We start from the raw sequence: 17,946 nt of genomic DNA, 5'->3' as shown, positions 1-17,946 counted from the left end.
TTATCAGTATATTAAAACATTAATTCATACAGTGGCAACTGTGCAGTGTTTTATTTGTATTTATTGCTAATGTTAAATCATAAAATGTTGACAATTTTATAACTAACATATTCACATTTAATACACATGCCTGAAAAGTAAAACAAGATGAGTATAGTCTTATTATTAAAAGATAAACTAAGCATTTGGTTGCTTGTCAATAGCATGGTTATAGTACACTGCGGTTACGGTGACAGCCGAAATACATTGGTCTACACTGTCAGAAAAAAGGTTCAAAACTGTACCTTTTTTGTCACCAGGGTTGTACCGTTTAGTACCTTTACAGGTATATAAACATAATACAATGTTATACCTTTTTTGTTACTTTAAAGGTACAGTTAACTGTTTTGTACCAGTAAAAGTTACTTTTACTGGTACAAAATTGTTCCTTAATGTACACAATAGCTATACACGGCTATATGGTCCTTCGGGTATAATGTTGTACCCCATAAGGTACAACATTTCAATGTGTTTTATACCCATAAAGGTACAAAAAGGTCCCTGTTAGGGTACCACCCCAGCGACAGAAAAAGAAAAAACTTTGTACCTTTTTTTCTGACAATGTAATTTTAGATAAAACTTTCAATAAATTGTTGTTAAATTGTATTTGTTTAATGTTAGTTGATAAGATATGCTTTTTGATTGCTGAAATAATGAAAAGCAGAATCCAGAAAAATAAAAACGGAAAACACGGAATTTGAGAATAAATTAAACGGATTTCATAGGGCCCTAAATATGTGAGAAACGGCGAACTGTAAGTTTAACTTCTCCATCCTGCCTATATTCAGACCATGTGTGTGCAACCAATTCACTTTACACTCTCAAGAAAAGCTGTCACTGGGGCCTTACTCTTTCAAAATGTACACATTTATACATAAAGAGTCCATATTTGTACCTCAAAGGGTACATACTGGTACAACATTTATACATATTTGTATCTAAATGGTAAATATTAAGACCTATTTATGTCCCAGTGACAGTTTAAGTCACTATACCTCATTTGCATAAAGTTCAACTTTTCTTAACTTTTTCTCAAAATCACATCGCCAACATTCTCTTGGCAACTGTTTGTGGGCACCCATGGGCAGTCACACCTGCTGGCCTTTGCAGAGCAACGCGTCATTGAAATGACATCTTATCAAAAGATTATCAAATAGAATCACATATCTGATCTTTATCACACAAACGAAGCAGTTGTTTTGAAAAAAAAAAATCAAGGTAGGTAGCTGAATAAATTAGTTGAGAATAGGGTTGTGCCGATAAACGATATCATCGTCCATCGTGATGGTTGACTGACATCACGATGGAGAGACACCATCGTGATGCCACGCCCCCTCCCCACTCCGCTGCGAGTCGACATACACTTACTCTCTATATAGACTATAGTTAACCTAATATCTTTGCGTGAATTGGTCTATAAATTAAATAGAAGACGTGACGTGTGTTAGTCTGTGAAATGTCGGGCATTTGATCTTGACTAGGGATGGGCACGGATATTCGAATGGCAATAATAATTCGAATTTAAAAAATGCTATTCGAATGTTTGTTTGTTTTTAATGTGCCACCAAAGGGTAACAACTTATTTAATGGTTTTTCACTTCATCTATACTGTCTTTTACAGACTTAAATGTAAAATATACATGAACATTAATTTGTATGTATTTCAGATTGTTTGGCAATGCAGATTGCAGACGAATTTAAGTTTTTCCTTTTATCTCCGGGTTTGTCCCCGCCGCGCCGTATTTGGCCACTGGCTCAGTGAGGGCTCACGTGTTATTAAACGTGCTTCTCCGCCGCCCGAATCAACACATCATGAGAGATTTGTAAGCTTTCTGTTATAAAGTCTACTTTAGTTTGTTAATAAAGAGACAGACACGGAGAACGAAATGAAACGGAGAACATTTATTATTTGCGGTGCTCTTTCGAAAATTAACCGGATAACTGCACATGGCAGTTTAATGGCAATAATTAAATATAAGTTTAGCTTGCTGTGGATATTTCCTAATTATTAGCCTTCTGTGAAATTATGACAAAATGAAAAATACAAAACACGCATGTCTTAATTAACATAATTTAAATAAACGAATATTCGTTCTTTAAGAGCTTAAATATTCGAAAAATTAAATATTAAAAAAATTAGTAAATTACTGGAAAATGCCCATCCCTAATCTTGACATTGCTAGAATCTTGTCTTTTTACATGTTGTACATTTATCTTAAAATATTTAATTTTGTACAAGAAAACAGCCCATATTAATCATTTATTAGTAGCTTTTTGTAGTGTCTCGGGAGATCGTGCTCATTGTTACATTGAGGCTATACTGCACTGAAGCGGCAGATTAAGATATAAACCCAGAATTCAGGGAACGTCAAGAACAAGAAAACGGGAACAACACTCCGACCGAAACGCGGGATTTACATACACAGACCATGTTTAAATTTAGATGTGTCTGGCCCTGTTCACTTTGTCTAGTTTTAATAAGCTGCGGATTGAAGTGCTGGCTGCTCCCCGCGGTGCTGAAGACCCGCTCTCTGACGGAGTACTGGTGGCACATATGCACAGATATTTACGTGCAAAATTTGGAAAGCGCGGAGGAGTCGTTGGGTTAGTAAAATAATGAAATTATAGCTTTTAAATAGAAAAAAATATTTATGTAAAGAGATTAAAAGGTGCTTAAAAGTGCACAACTCTTCTTCAGTGGATTAAAGCTACCTTTTCCCCTTATGTGCAACCTATAGGAAAGAGACATTAGTTGGGATAGTAAAATAACAAAATTATAGATTTTAAGAACAGAATAGTATTTATGTAAAATATATATTAAAATAAAAAGTGCACAACTCTTCTTAAGTGGAAGTAATAAAGTAAAATAACGAATAAAAATTATATAATAACGAATAATAACGAAAAATTAAAATACCCCCCCGCCTAACGATATCATCGTCCATCGCGATGGTTTACGTAACCATCGTCAACTGCCAATTTATGGGGACATCGCCCAACCCAGAGAAGTATGATGTTTAGTCCAACTGGACTGGCCAGTGATAGTAAAATAAAAGCGCAGCCAGATATAGTCCACATTTAAGTTAAATTAGTGCAGTTTAGTACGGTTTCGATTGCTGGAGCCCTGGGCGCACTTGGTTGGAGAAAGCAGAGGATTTGTTCTTCGGCTGGAGTTTCTCACCACATCTTGACATCCATCAGTTCTAGATCACCCAGAATCTCAAGCTCATTCACCCGAGTGAGATCTTGCACACGATGCTTGTAAATCAACTGATGGACTCCATTCACTGCCACTTTAAACTGTTGAGCTTCACACAGGACGATCATCTGGAGGAACACAGGCGAGATGTGACAGATAAACATAACGTAACCAAACATCATCATGCATTAAAGAGTTGGATTCCTCATGCTAATGTGTCAAAAAAGTGTGATGGACATTCTGTGCCGGATGCACAGTTTTGGAAAGTGTAAAAGATTTTCTACGTAACAATCTCACTTTATTTCTTTTATTGGGCAATTTAAGTGCAGGAAGTACAGTGGAAGTCCTTATATGGGCACTTTATAATTCTTGATTTCCTTGTTTTAAGATTTAAGACAAAGCTCTTCACGAGTTCCAGATAAATTGTAATACCTCAAAGTATTGTCCAGCTGTGAAGGGAAAGCTAGAGAGGGAAAGCTCCTCTGAGCCCCAACACCCTGAAAGAAAGGAGTTTCGGACGAAGACTCTGGTCTTGAATCGAGGGTTTAAGTGCAAAGCGATGTCTTCTGCGTCAGCGACTCGCAGGTTTACAGTGAGACTTTAGAGATTGAGAAAAATATAAAGCAATAAAGCAAATTAACGCATCATCCTGCAATTTAATGAGGAGTTTAAAACAACACCAGTGACAACAAAAGGATTTCTCATCTGAAATGAGCAATTTACATGCAAGAGTCAACCTTACCATAGGGCTGGGCGATATATCAAGTTTTGGTTAGGGAAATTGGAAATTCAAAAATCTTTTTTAAAAACTTGTTTTGAAAGCATGCATCAGGTTTATTTCAATGCACATAGTGTATTTATGTTAGTTTTCATAAAAAATGACACTTGCAGCATTTATATGAAAGTTAAGACTGAATGGACCTGAAAATGTCAAATGACGTAACCGCCAATTGCGCCAAAAAATGAGAAACATTAAATATTTTATCCACCTTGATGGCAAGTAAGCATAATCAAAAAAAAAAAATCATTTTAAAATATCATTATCATGAAAATATCATTTCTAAATGTTAATTTTAATGCATTTTTGTAATATTTGTCCTGATATGCTGAAAACAGCTCTGTTTTCTAAATAATATTTGACAAATTATGGAAAAATGTATGGAAAAAAATTATATTACACTAAACTAGATTATTATATTTTACTCCACATTTTTTATGAATACATTTTCATTTAAAAAAATACTAGTTACACCAATTTACATTTTTGCAATTATTCCTCAAATATTCTTTCAAAATGAAATAAAAACAGATATTTTAGACTTGGTCCTCAAAGAAAAAGAATGAATGCAAGTAATCTGCAAATATATTTTGAAATTTTAACCCCTTTACATTTAATTGAACCATACAGACCCAAAATAATTAACGTCACGTCATTGACCCATAAATCCTTTTTGTTTGGCAACATTCATTCCACTTTGTAAAAAAGCTGAGATATTTATAGCACAAGTTTTGGAAAGTTTTTTTCTAACATGAAAGATTGCCTACGTAACAACCTTGCTTATATTTTTTTATAGGCAATTTCAGTGCAGGACGTATAGTGGAAGTCCTAATATGGGCACTTTAACCGAAATAGTGCATGCACACACCAACCATGTTTTTGTTTGTGAGAGAAGTTTTTTATCCATCCCAAAATTACAAAGGTATGAATTTTGGTGAATGTCACCTCGCCGTATATTACCACAAAAATATGTTTTACCAAACATTTTTAACCATACTGATATCTCAGATATTTGGTGTTGGCTTGCATACCAAAGCGAGGTCTCTGTAGAAAGTTTTCAAACATGTTTTTAAATTATTTTCCATAGTTAAATAAATGCAGTTTTCATATTTGTCACACCCATAATGTTGTCTTTTTCTCATAAATGTGCATATGAAAATTAAATTAAAAAAATGTTTTAATTTTTGAAGAGCTGTCTCTTCTCCATTTGTTGAGTATTATTGCTTCTGGTTTGTGCATTTTCAATTCACATAATTCCTACTTAGTTTGCTGTCTCCAAAAAACTTCACATCCACATTTATTTATCTTGAGTATAGACATGAGTCTAGACTGACAGGTTTAGAAAATTAAAAACAGATGGTTTAATATGTTGGTAATAAATACATTCTCTGAAAAAAAATTTTTTTTACATATTTGACTGAAAATGTCACATCCATAACGCTGGAATTGCTCAAATGCATGCGGTCAAAACAGGTTATGCTACTTGAGCAAAATCTTGAATGTATGTCATCTCTTATGACTCAATGAAAAAGTAACTGATCATAAGGATGAGGAGTTGTTTATCCTCTTGTACCTGTGTGGGAAATGACTGATCTGACCCTTCACCATTATGGAATCTCCTGCGCTCAATCCTTTGGCAAGTTTGCTTTTAAATGGAAGACTCTAGAAAAACAGAAAAAATACGATTTCAAAAGTTACACAGTTTAGCACATCAAACGATTTGTTATCATTCGCTACGCTAAAATCATCTCAGCTGCTTAGAAATGTAACAGCACACCTCTTCTAATACCTGACAGCATTCATGCCTGTTGCACAAAGCTGGTTAAGCTATACGTTGTGCCGTTTAGTAGTGGTTCCCAACCTTTTATCCTTGCCCCTTCCACCTTTGTCACCCCCAACCTTCGTCAATGTCATCCATCTTTCCTTTCGATTTTGCCATTAAGTTGACAAACACACCGAGATACAGCGAGCAAAATTGAAATGATTGTTTAACATAACACAATATTTTACCTATCTTGGCATTGTAAGCACATGATTTTTAAAAAACTTTTAATAAATATGTTTTATAAAATAATTAATGGAACATTTTATGCATCTTTATTTGAGCTCAAAGCATATTGGCTATCCAGGTTGGGAACCACTGGTGTAAAGAATCAAGTCAGAAAGTTAAAGTTGCTAACATCAATATCTTCATTTCTGTCCAGACTGTAAGGCAGCCATTTAACTTAGATTTTAATCATGCAACAATCCACTTATCCAGTTTAATGATGTCATGCATGTGAAAACAATTTTATGTCTGTCTCTTTAGGGCAATTCTGCAGCCTAGCGTATACTCACCATGTCACCTGCCTCTGATATAACGGTCTATTGGACAAGCGAGAAGGGAAATAATATTGTAAAACAGGTTTATAACTAAATAGGTACATAACATATTTATTTAACACATATAATGAGTACTTAAGCTGATTCATATGGGACTTGGAAAAATATATTTTGCTTTTAATCTATTAAACAGACACTACATACCCAAAATACGTAACAAAAAAAAAATTCAATGAAACAGTACTGAAGTCACTTACACGAGACTGTGATTTCTTGATCTCGGCTGTATTTGGTGACATGACGGGACTCTAGAATTAATCAGATCATCACAAAATTCAGTACCTGCCACATTATTTACAGTATAACAATGTAATGATTAAACAAGCCTAATGTATGACATACATCTGCCTTACAACCTACTGAAACAGTCTATTTGCAGGGCAATGCCAATTGAAATAACAAAAATGTTTCACGGTAAAAAATTATTTTTTTACAGAAATGCCTTACTGTCACACTTACTGAACTGGGAATAAATCCAACGGCCTCAATTCGAACTTTTCCAGATATGGCCAGCGTGTCCACCTTCTTGAGCTCCAACCTGTGCCTGTATTCCAGCAGGTGAGATCCATTAACTGCCACCTGACAGCAATAAAAACACAAACATAACCTTTTCATTTAAACAACACTATTTTGTAAGTCAGACTAGATTAAGATGAATCGGTTCATAACCTTGAACAAATCTTTTTCTACAAGTATGATGATCTCAAAGACAGTATTGTGTCTGAATGGCATGACGTAGTGAATCTCCTCTTTTCCCCAGCGCTCCTGTTGGAGGGTATTACAGACGATGTAGGGGGAGCTCTTGAAGCGAGGATTGAAATGAAAAGCCACGTCTGCCCGAGGCTTTATGCTACTCCCACATGTCAGGTCAATCTGGAATCTAAAAACAAGTTCACAGTTTACATCACTGCTTTGTTATTTACTGCTGTTGACTTAATTTTGGTCTTTAGGACCCACCACATGCCCATAAATCTGTGTTATGTAACAGCCTGATTCAATTCATCAGCTGGTTAACAGTGAACTTTATAAACTGAACTGGGTGTGAGCCTCATGTGACATTTATAAACATGGCTAAAGTGTCCAAATACTTTTTGGGGAAAATAAAAAGGAGTGTTTCAGTAATATCTGAATATCTGAACATTTTACCCTGGTATTACTCAATGCCTGCCATTTAAAGTGAAGGAAATTATCGCTTTCTTTTTACTTACCGGTCAGCATTACTCGGCACACTGCCCTGAATGAGCACCATCTCTCCGGGATGAAGTCCGCCCAGAATGGTCCCAGCAAAGGGAATTGTCTACATGCAGAAAAAAGCCATACCACATGTACAAACACTATAGTATACAGGTAGTAAAGTTGTAGTATAATTAGTTAATACTACACTAAATATACTGTATACTATGGTATTCTGTAGGATTAACTACAATGAATTGATATACTGTAGTAAATAATGTAGTATTTTTTATAATTACTAGGGTAAGGTGGAAAACTAGGGTAAGGTGGAAAACACTACAGTATCCACGTGAGAAAAGACAGTTTAGCTGCCCAGTGGCTTTACAAAGTAAACGCATTAACTTTTCATGACAACAGCACAGATGGAATTCAATACTGAGCAAATATGCGCATGTCAAAGGATAAAGTGTAACAAATTAGCGGTCAGACTACGTGAACAACAAGCACTGTAAATTAAATCAGTGAATAAAAAGTAGCGTTACGCTTACTGGATTAAGTATTGTCTGTTTCGGATTTGCCACTGCCATTATGGCGATGCTACAAAGACAAAAATCCCTTTATATTCTTTTAATATGATCAGCAGTCGATAATAAAAATATAAACGATTCTGCACTTTCACTTCCGCGATTGAGTGCGCAATGAATTTAGTGACCAATCAGAGCGCAGCATGCGTACAGACCAATCAGAGCGCATTACGAGTACAGACCAATCAGAGTGCGATATGCGTACGGACCAATCAGTTGACGTTTTCTACTTAGTTTTCAATTTTTTATTTTTATTACACAAAAAATACATTCATTTATATTATTTTATTTTATCGAATATAGAAAGTTGTTAAGTTGTTCTTTGTAAATTGAATTTTGAAAGATTTATTTTCCAATAAAAAAGCTGTAACGTACTTGGTTTGAATTAAATAATTTCAGTCAAATTGTAATAAATAAACAATACAACTCAATTATCAAAACATAAAAATTGATTAATGATATATAAATAAGGAAAAATTATAAAATAATTATTCTATATTTTTTACAAATATATCACGTGACACGGAAGTAGCTGTACAGTAAGTCATAAATTCATCATGTGAAACTTTTCCTCATTCATATAAACAAACTGGATCATGCTCGCACACAGTCTGCTGTTCGTAATCTCATTCATCCTCAAATCTTCTGCTAATTTTTATGTTATAGACGATCGCGTTGGATTAGGAAGAGAGTTTGATGGGATAGGTGGATTAAGCGGAGGAGGGGTAGGGTAAACTATGATAACTTAACGGAACTATGCACACTGTCAGTTTACTGTTCGAGCTTGTGTCAGTGTTTGTGGTTTTGTTTTGTTCACAGGCCACCTCGAGACTTTTGGTAAACTATGAAGAACCGTATCGAGGACAAATACTGGATTTCTTGTTTAAGGTACTGGGTCACTGTTACATGAACTACAGATGCGTGTCCCATATCACATGATGTTGAGTAAGTTAAGTGGCTGAGTTATTGTGCTTTTGGTTTCCTTCAGCCAAGTTTTGGGGCTTCACTGCATATCCTGAAGGTTGAAATAGGAGGGGATGCCCAAACCACCGGTAATACAAATAATCAATTTTTTCTAAATCTAACCAGGAGTGCTTTTGTGATATTGAAATGCTAAATATACTCTCATCCCTTCTGTAAGTTAACACATAATAATTAGTTTTTCAAACGTATGCGTTTAAAGGACACACCCAAAAACATCACATTTTTGCTCACACCTACAAAGTGACATGTTGTATTTTAATAATCTATATGTTATTTTGAGCTAAACCTTCACATATGTACTCTGGGGACACCAAAGTTTTATTTTATACTTAAAAAAAGTCTTGTGAAATGTCAACTTTAAATGGTGAATTTACCAAACTGGACCAGTTTGGTGTTATATTAACAAATGGTTTGATTTTACTGTGTGACAGATGGGACAGAGCCCTCTCATATGCACAGTGAAGATGATGTGGATTTCTTCCGTGGATATGAGTGGTGGCTTATGAAAGAAGCCAAGAAGAGAAATCCAGACATAAAACTGATCGGTAAACAAGCTATGAATTTGCATTCTGTAAACTACTATAATGGGTATGATCAATGTAGAGATCAGTGTTGTATTGAACATAATAATAAACTAAATGGTTTGGTTTCAAAGGTCTTCCCTGGGCGTTTCCAGGATGGATTGGTCAGGGCACGCAATGGCCATACTTTTTCCCAAAAATGACTGCTAAATATGTTGTTTCCTGGATTACTGGAGCAAAGCAGCATCATAACCTGCACATCGACTACGTTGGGGTATGTGTGCACAAACTTATTGTGCTGTCAATGATCTGCTTACTAACAGCTGTTTTTGTGAACTTCCCATTTTTAAGATATGGAATGAAAAAAGTTTTGATGCAACGTATATCAAGGTAAGAAAGTAACAATTTAGGATTTCACCTTAAAGCCAACAGTTTGATCTATAAATATAACGGATATGTTTGTCATTGAACCAGATTCTGCGAAACACTTTGGACCAAAATAATTTGACAGATGTTGGAATCATTGCTGCAGATGGGGACTGGAATATTGCTTCACTCATGGCCAAAGATCCATATCTGAATGATGCTGTTGAGGTGATAGGGTGAGCGAATATATACACAAGCCTTTTAAAAAAGTTGATTTTGTATAAAGCTCATCGTTCAGAAAGGCCCGGTCATTATTAAATACAATAAATCATTCAATAATTATAATAATAATTCATATTAATATAAAATGTATAATAACATAAACATGTATTTTATACTGTGCCTTTTTATTTTTCATTTAAAAAGTTTCACACACACGGTAAAATCTCCAATGTACATTTGTTGTAAAGGTGCTTTTATTAATGTACTTTTATGAAGGCAGAGAGAAAAAAAATAATGATGCCATTTTCAGAAGTAAAAAATGTTGCCAATATTGTTTAAATTACTTCCTGAAAATTCAATCTTCTGCAAACCACAACAAAAGAGCTTTTCTCCTTTATTGCAGTGTTCACTACCCAGGCACCAACACAGTAAAGGACGCCCTGTGGACTCAGAAGAAACTTTGGTCCTCTGAAGATTACAGCACGTTTAATAATGAAATAGGTGCTGGATGCTGGGCTCGCATTTTAAACCAGAACTACGTTAACGGCAGAATGACTTCGTGAGCAGTTTTTTTACACGTTTGTAACTTTGCAGTAGCATGTCCCATGTCGATGTTAACATAACATAGTAACACTTTTTCATGTTAGGACCATATCCTGGAATCTGATAGCAAGTTACTACGAGGATCTGTCTTTTGGTGGAGACGGGTTGATGACGGCCGAAGAGCCTTGGAGTGGACATTATGTAGTGGATTCTCCAATATGGATAACTGGTAACATGTTTATAAACTGTTTGCATTCAATTCATTATATTCTTTATTTTAAAGGTATATTTGATCAAATTAATAATTCTGTCAACGTTTACTCAGTCCTGTGCGGTTAAAAAAAAATGGTGCAAATTTCTGTTCTGTACAGTGAAAGCATCACACCGTGTCTACACTGGATGGTAGCAGTGAGTTCTTTTATCTTGCCGTTTGTATCTGGTGTAGAAACATTATTAAGCTAGGTACACAACAAACCATCAGACGGATTTTAAGCAGGTTTCAAAAGCCGTCTAACTTGGTTTTTCGGTATGTTACGCACCGTTAGCTAAAGTAAGTAACCTTTACCTTGGCCGATTTGTTAATCTCATCTCTCATTCTAATACGTGAATATTTTAAAAAGATATGGCTCATAAGACATTACGAATATATCGCAAATCCATCTGTAGTTAGCGAGATTTGTGTAAAACTAGGAACAGATGATGATTTATTTATGTTTTGTAGCTCTGTAGTCACTAGCTGTTTTTGTTTCCTGTTTTGAGTAATGAATACCAACTACTGGCACCTGCTGGTCACATGACTGCTGTCCGTTTGGTGTGCCAGGGAAACTTTGAACCCAGACACAGCCGACACACAAGCAATGTGAGCCAAGCTCACAGTCTGCGCTACTTTGATTCTTAATTTTTCTGCTATTTGTACCCTAACTGTGCGTTCACACCAGACACGAATGAAGCGAATAAATCATCTAATTTGCGCGTGAAATGTGCGTCATTTGCATGTGAAATGTGCGTCATTTGCGTGTTAAATGTGCTTCATTTGCGTGTGAAATACGCATCAGGACATACGCGTTATTTGCACGTGAACTGCGTGTAATGCAGGATAGATATCCTGCTTCGCGTTTGCGCGAATAACGTGTTTTGTCCGTTTGACGCACATATGAATTGCAAAATTTGAACTTTTGCGGATATTTGTGCTGCGTTAACCAGGAGCTTGCACTAGTAAAATTTTAATTTTAGCTATTTATAAACATACACATTGAGACTACAAGCTAGCTATATTGAGCCAGCAAATAAAGCGTATCATTCAGACACAAATAAGCTCAATTTGCTGGCTCAATTTACCCTCAATTTAGCTTTTAGCTTGTAGTCTCAATATTTATGTAAATAGCTCAAATTGAGTAAAGATCGTTTTTTACAACTTTACGTATTGTCCGACCTCCTCACTTACGGTACATTCACACGGGGCGTAAGCGTTTATGCTTCTCATTCACTTTTAATGGGTGACGTCAAGCGTTGGCGAACTGAATTGTGGATCCGTCGTTGCCGCGTCAGTGCCGTTGCTCGCGGCAGAAGTTGAACATTTCTCAACTTTTCAAGCGGCAATACGTGCGTATAAAAAAAAAAAAAAAAAAAAAACATTTAAAAAAAAGGAAGAGTTTTTGTGACAGATTTAGGTCATTTTTCTTTTGTAATCATTTGTGCTGAAGCTCCTTAATCTTATTGAAAGGCTATCAAAATTAGCGCAGAAGTCACATAAATTTCTTGAATCATAATCTTTGGGCTTTTAACTTTTCAGCCACTTGGCATTGTCTGCTTTCATTTATGTTCCACTGAATATATATACTTGATTGGTGAACTTTTCCTGTAAGTCATTTCCAAAACAATCTAGAATACTAGGGAATAGTTAATGTGTTATGTCTTTCTAACATGTTGAGGGTATTTTTTTAAAGAACGCTGTTGCTTTATCCTGTAGCACACACAACGCAGTTTGCACAACCAGGCTGGTTTTATCTGCAGACTTTGGGCAATCTCACCCATGGAGGAAGTTATGTGGCCTTAACAGACCTCAAAGGGAATCTTACTATTGTGATTGAAACTATGGTGGGTGGTTGGTCATTTATTTATTTTTTTGGTCTTGTGAAGGTCACAAGTTTTAGTGAATCATTTGTTTTGAACTCCATGTACACTTTGAACACGCCTTCCTTCTTTCTTTATAGACACACGATCACTCTGAGTGCATCCGACCTCCTCTACCGGAGTTTAATGTCTCTGCACAAAAAGTCACTTTTCAGCTTAAAGCTTCTTTTGTAAGTGAAGCTCTCTCTGATTTTATAATGTATATTATACCACGGGACTGTTGAATGCTTCATTCTGATTGGCTGAGAAACTTTCTACAGGTGTGCATTATTTTTCAGTAAGTAGTTCCAGGTCTCTCAACTGCATCACAGTTTAATATCACTACACCAGATTTAACTGAAATAACAGATTTATTTTATTTCAACAAATAATGCATAAATGTATGTTTGGTAGTGAAAATTATGAATAAAATAATTATAAAGAGAGGAGAATGAATTCTGCCTGCTTGTTCAGGCTTTAGATGTTATGCGTTAGAAAATAGTCCAACTCATAATAGCATTTTAAGGACAAAACCTGTTAAATGTCTTCAAATAAAACACCTGAACAATGTCTTATGGTGGGGTAAACGTGGTATAAGTGGAATTATTAACACCGAGTCATTAAATAAGTAAGGAATAATTGACGACGGGCCATTTAATTTTATAAGAAATAATGTACACCCAATGCGGCACAATGCGAAGTACTGTTACACCGTGGGTGTGCATTATTTTCAAATATTTTTCAAATTCAAAGAACCAGAGTCAATTATTCCTCTTATACCACGGTTACCACAAACATTGCTCTGGTGCCTATTTTTAAGACATTTGACAAGTTAGGTGTGCGGTTATCAGAAATGTATGCATACCCACTGAACATTTCTCAGCCAATCAGAATACAGCATTCAACAGACCCGTGGTATAATTCTAAAATAATGCACACCCACAGTGTAACATATTGGTATCGTTGTGGCTGCATTACCACCTCAGGGGTGCATTATTTTCAAAAAATTGAACTGCCTGTTAATTATTCCTTACATATATGTGATGTTTTATATATTTATAATGTAATGTTGTTGTTCTTTTCTCAGGCACATTTAACTGAACTGCAAGTGTGGTATTCAAAGTTGGATTTTGAGACCAAGAAAAATATACTTTTTAGAAAGAAAAGTCCTATTAAGGTAAATTTTAGCAAGTTTGTCATGAAAAGAATTTCTACATGTTCTTAGACCTTAAGTTTAATAAAATTGTCATGTAATATAATTAATAAAATTAGCTTAAGCCAGGACTAGGCCTTAGTTTAATTAGGAAAAATAACTAGTTTAACAAACTCGTGATGTATGCCCCAACATTAAATTACACATTAAAATAATTACAATGTTGTTACAATGCTAAAAACAAAGTTGTGACTGCTGAGTAAGTGTTATATGCTAGTTAATGCTATATGCTAGCGTTTAGGCTGAAGTTCTACTATTGAATTTACAGTTAACGTTTTGAAGGTCCATATGAAAAACAAACTTACCACTCAGAAATGTCTATTAACAATCTCCAAATAATTGATCATTCTTCAAAATCTGCATCTTTGTCTGATACAGACACAAACATAAGATCTGTTTACACACACACACACACACACACACACACAGAGCTACTGCTCTGAGAAACAGCCAATCAGAGCACAGCTCAACATTATTATTCATGACCTTTTCAAATAAGGTAATAATAGATCATTCCCTGCAAAAAAAAGACTTTCTTACTTAGTATTTTTGTCTTGTTTTCAATAAAAATATCTAAAAATGCTTAAATTAAGATGTATTTTCTTGATGAACAAATTGACCTAATAAAATAAGTCTTGTTTTTAGACAAAAAATATATAAAAATTGAGTGAATTCGTGCTTAAAACAAGCACAAAAAAAACTGCCAATGGAATAAGAAAGTTTTCTTGAAGAAAATTCCATTGGCAGATTTTATTGCTTGTTTTAAGCACTCATTTACTTGAAGTTTATGTTTTCCTATGTCAATTTGCTCATCAAGAAAATACATCTTAATTTAAGAATCTTTAGATATTTTTTTTTTACTGAAAACAAGACATAAATACTAAGTAAGAAAGTCATTTTTTGCAGTGTTTAATTCTAAGGACAAATCCTAGGGTTGTAAATGGACATGTAAAACAGTCTCTGGATAATTTTTGCCCTTAATAAAGCCACATACCTACTATGTAGATATCAGAAAACAATTTAAAAGATTATTTCAATGCATTCTTTGGCACCTTTAAATAATATTGCTATTTGCACTTCACTGGTTAGATGCTAACTGCATATGCAATGAAATATTGGCCCTGTACTTGTAATCTGCACAATAACAATTACGTTGAATGTAATCTAATATATAATTAAAAAATACACCTCTAAGAACAGGAATATGATAGAGATTTTGTGGCAAGCTATTTTGACTTGACCTAGAAAACAACCCCATACAATGACCCCCATTAATTGTATGCTTTTAATTAATTTTTATACAGGTCTATGATGGTTCATTTACCCTTAAACTAAAAGTTGATGAAGTTTACACAATCACATCTCTCACTACTGGAGAGAAAGGCTTCTACGCAGATCCCCCTGAATCCTGTTCATTTCCAAAGAACTACTCTGATGATTTCACTGTCGGTAAGGGCTTTAACACTTTAGTATTAGATGCATTAATATGATCAGCATTTCTAACAGAATATAAATATCTCTAAAGAAAACCCTCCGTTCTCTGAGGCACCATATTTTGCCGATCAAACCGGCGTGTTTGAGTACTTCAGAAACCTGACGGATACAGGGCCACATGCTTTCACCTTACGACAGGTGATCACAGAGCGACCGGTCACCTGGGGACGAGATGCAGACCAGACCATCAGCATCATCGGGGACTACAACTGGTATGTTTGTCATCTCTACATGACACTGACATTATGGGGATCCAGTTTTGATATGATTTATTATTTCCTTATTTCCTTCATGCAAGGAAATGTATTGTTATAACATGCTGTTCATGCTGTAGGGTTTGGTGGTATGACCAAAATATTATTCAAATAAAATGCTTTTTCATATCATCTATATTAGCGAAAATAATTAGAAAGATGATCGAATTGATGGCACCTAGGGGAAATGGATGGGGTAAGAAATTATCAGATCATTTCATCTAAAAGCTCGTATCTAGCCTTGATGCTTTAGAAGACAATATATCATGGTAGTATATTGTACAGTATATACAACAACTGAGGGATTTAGTTGCAATGGATATTTCTATGCACAGGTGTTTTACTGTTAGCATTTTTTACAGGAAAGACCTCACTGTGTCGTGTGATGTGCTCATTGAAACTCCCAACACCGGAGGAGTGTTCCTGGCTGCCAGAATTGATCAAGGAGGAGAATCCATCCGAAAAGCAAAGGGTGTCTTTTATTGGCTTTATGCAAATGGGACTTTTAAAGTGTCGAATGACATAGGTAACCATTTATCTTAGGGTGACCATACGTGCCATTCTTCCCGGACGCATCCCGTCCAGGATTTTGTGTTCGTCTTCCGGAAGTCGTATTTGTCGACCGCATACGTCATAGAGGATTATTATTATTATTACAGAAAAGCAACCGTTACATTTTAAGGTAAGAATGAAACTACGATTATATATCTTATGTTTTTAACTTAATGGCGTATGCGATCAACAAATATGACTTCCGGAAGACGCACCGAAATCCTGGACGGGATGCGTCCGGGAAGAATGGCACCTATGGTCACCCTAATTTATCTTTAATTACTGGAATATCATATAGAAAATATTTAGGATTTAATTTGGGACAAATGATATACACATTTTGCAAAATATGTTTTTCCACATTAAAGGTGGACGGAGAGTTCTTGCTGAAGGGCTTTCAGGAACAAGGGCTGGTGTATGGTATTCATTAACACTTAGTGTCAAGGTACCATCAGCGTTTTTTTATTATTTATGGTAGAAGTTTAACACACAATAATTTGTTCCTAATTGTGGATATTTTTGTCACAGGGAAATTTTGCCTTCGGGGAACTAAATGGCTACCCACTGTGGAAGTATGCTGTTGTCCTAGAACCCAAGAAAGGCTGGGCGGCACTGGGAACTCTATCATTTGAATATGCACAATTTGATAATTTTAAATTACTTGCAGATTAATGATCACACTGATATTATGTTTACATGATTTTTACACACTTGCTGTATTTTGTACCCATTCACCTAAAGTTTTTTATTTTTATTTTGTTAAATGCTGTAATGATGTATTTTTGATTTCAATTGTTGAATCTTAAATCTTAGTTATTTTGTGCAATATAAATGTGAAATGGGAAGTATTGTGCAAATGAACTGGGTGGTTGTCACTATGTATGATGAATACACCATCAGTTATGTGTTTGGACACACTGGAAAGAATCTAAAAGATTTTCTTTACAAGCAAAAATGTAGTTATTATTTTTGTAAATGGTTAAGTTAAACCAGATTGGAAAAGAAAAGAAAAGCAGGCAACAACAGACCAAAAAAAAAAAAAAGAAAATTAACCATGGTTTTGTTATAGTAAAATTGCAGTGTTATGCTTGTGGCGGATTGGTAATTTTATAGTTAGTTATACTATAGTTTTACTACAAATACCATAGTTAAACTATGTTTACTGTAGTAAAACTATCTTTTTCTTAATTAATGTTTGTGATTTTTTTTTTTATCCTCCCTTACGACAATTAACCATGGTTTTACTTCAGTTAAATAAATAAAAAACAGTTAAACCATGGTTACTGTAATAAAACCATGGTTTTGCTAATAGTTATCAATACACACACACACAAAAACATGGTTTTCTTTTTTAATATTTTTGTATTGGTTTTAGTACAAATATCTAAACATTCTTAAACCAAGATACATTTTCTTGATGAGCAAAAATACCTAAGAAAAAACGTCTAGTTTCTAGAAAAAAAAACCCATAAAATTTTAAGTCAATTTGTGCTTAAAACCAACAAAAAAAAAAGATAAGTTAACAATTTT

General features: G+C 34.8%; 2 protein-coding genes across 2 annotated transcripts; one reads left to right on the top strand and one right to left on the bottom strand.

Annotated features, from left to right (window-relative positions):
* Nucleotides 1-1,291: 1,291 nt before the first annotated feature.
* On the bottom strand, nt 1,292-8,289 carry lgals8a (galectin 8a). The gene is made up of 9 exons (XM_065268792.2): nt 8,120-8,289; nt 7,607-7,695; nt 7,068-7,278; nt 6,858-6,977; nt 6,596-6,646; nt 6,354-6,380; nt 5,590-5,678; nt 3,671-3,836; nt 1,292-3,366 (listed from the first exon to the last, which is right to left on the bottom strand). The coding sequence occupies exons 1-9, from the start codon at nt 8,156-8,158 to the stop codon at nt 3,217-3,219; spliced, it is 942 nt and encodes a 313-aa protein (XP_065124864.1). The 5' UTR covers nt 8,159-8,289; the 3' UTR covers nt 1,292-3,216.
* A 396-nt stretch (nt 8,290-8,685) lies between these two features.
* On the top strand, nt 8,686-17,930 carry galca (galactosylceramidase a). The gene is made up of 17 exons (XM_065268786.2): nt 8,686-8,880; nt 8,975-9,043; nt 9,144-9,207; nt 9,571-9,684; nt 9,795-9,934; nt 10,012-10,050; nt 10,135-10,262; nt 10,652-10,807; nt 10,896-11,020; nt 12,761-12,888; nt 13,005-13,094; nt 13,991-14,080; nt 15,421-15,565; nt 15,642-15,822; nt 16,227-16,390; nt 16,785-16,861; nt 16,945-17,930. The coding sequence occupies exons 1-17, from the start codon at nt 8,752-8,754 to the stop codon at nt 17,086-17,088; spliced, it is 1,983 nt and encodes a 660-aa protein (XP_065124858.1). The 5' UTR covers nt 8,686-8,751; the 3' UTR covers nt 17,089-17,930.
* Nucleotides 17,931-17,946: the final 16 nt, after the last annotated feature.

The sequence above is a fragment of the Paramisgurnus dabryanus genome, chromosome 12 (genome assembly GCF_030506205.2).
Source record: "Paramisgurnus dabryanus chromosome 12, PD_genome_1.1, whole genome shotgun sequence".
Taxonomy (NCBI): domain Eukaryota; kingdom Metazoa; phylum Chordata; class Actinopteri; order Cypriniformes; family Cobitidae; genus Paramisgurnus; species Paramisgurnus dabryanus.
This window is presented reverse-complemented; position numbering and strand designations above follow the sequence as displayed.

Excerpts from the sequence above, each read along its gene's own strand:
- lgals8a (XM_065268792.2), bottom strand. The coding sequence starts at position 8,158 with ATGGCAGTGGCAAATCCGAAACAGACAATACTTAATCCA. Across the intron at positions 6,381-6,595 it reads TCAAGAAATCACAGTCTCGT|ACCGTTATATCAGAGGCAGG; the intron begins GTAAGTGACTTC and ends CTTGTCCAATAG. Across the intron at positions 3,837-5,589 it reads ATCAGTCATTTCCCACACAG|TCTCACTGTAAACCTGCGAG; the intron begins GTACAAGAGGAT and ends CAATCTCTAAAG.
- galca (XM_065268786.2), top strand. The coding sequence starts at position 8,752 with ATGCTCGCACACAGTCTGCTGTTCGTAATCTCATTCATCCTCAAATCT. Across the intron at positions 13,095-13,990 it reads TTCAGCTTAAAGCTTCTTTT|GCACATTTAACTGAACTGCA; the intron begins GTAAGTGAAGCT and ends TTCTTTTCTCAG. Across the intron at positions 16,391-16,784 it reads TAAAGTGTCGAATGACATAG|GTGGACGGAGAGTTCTTGCT; the intron begins GTAACCATTTAT and ends TCCACATTAAAG.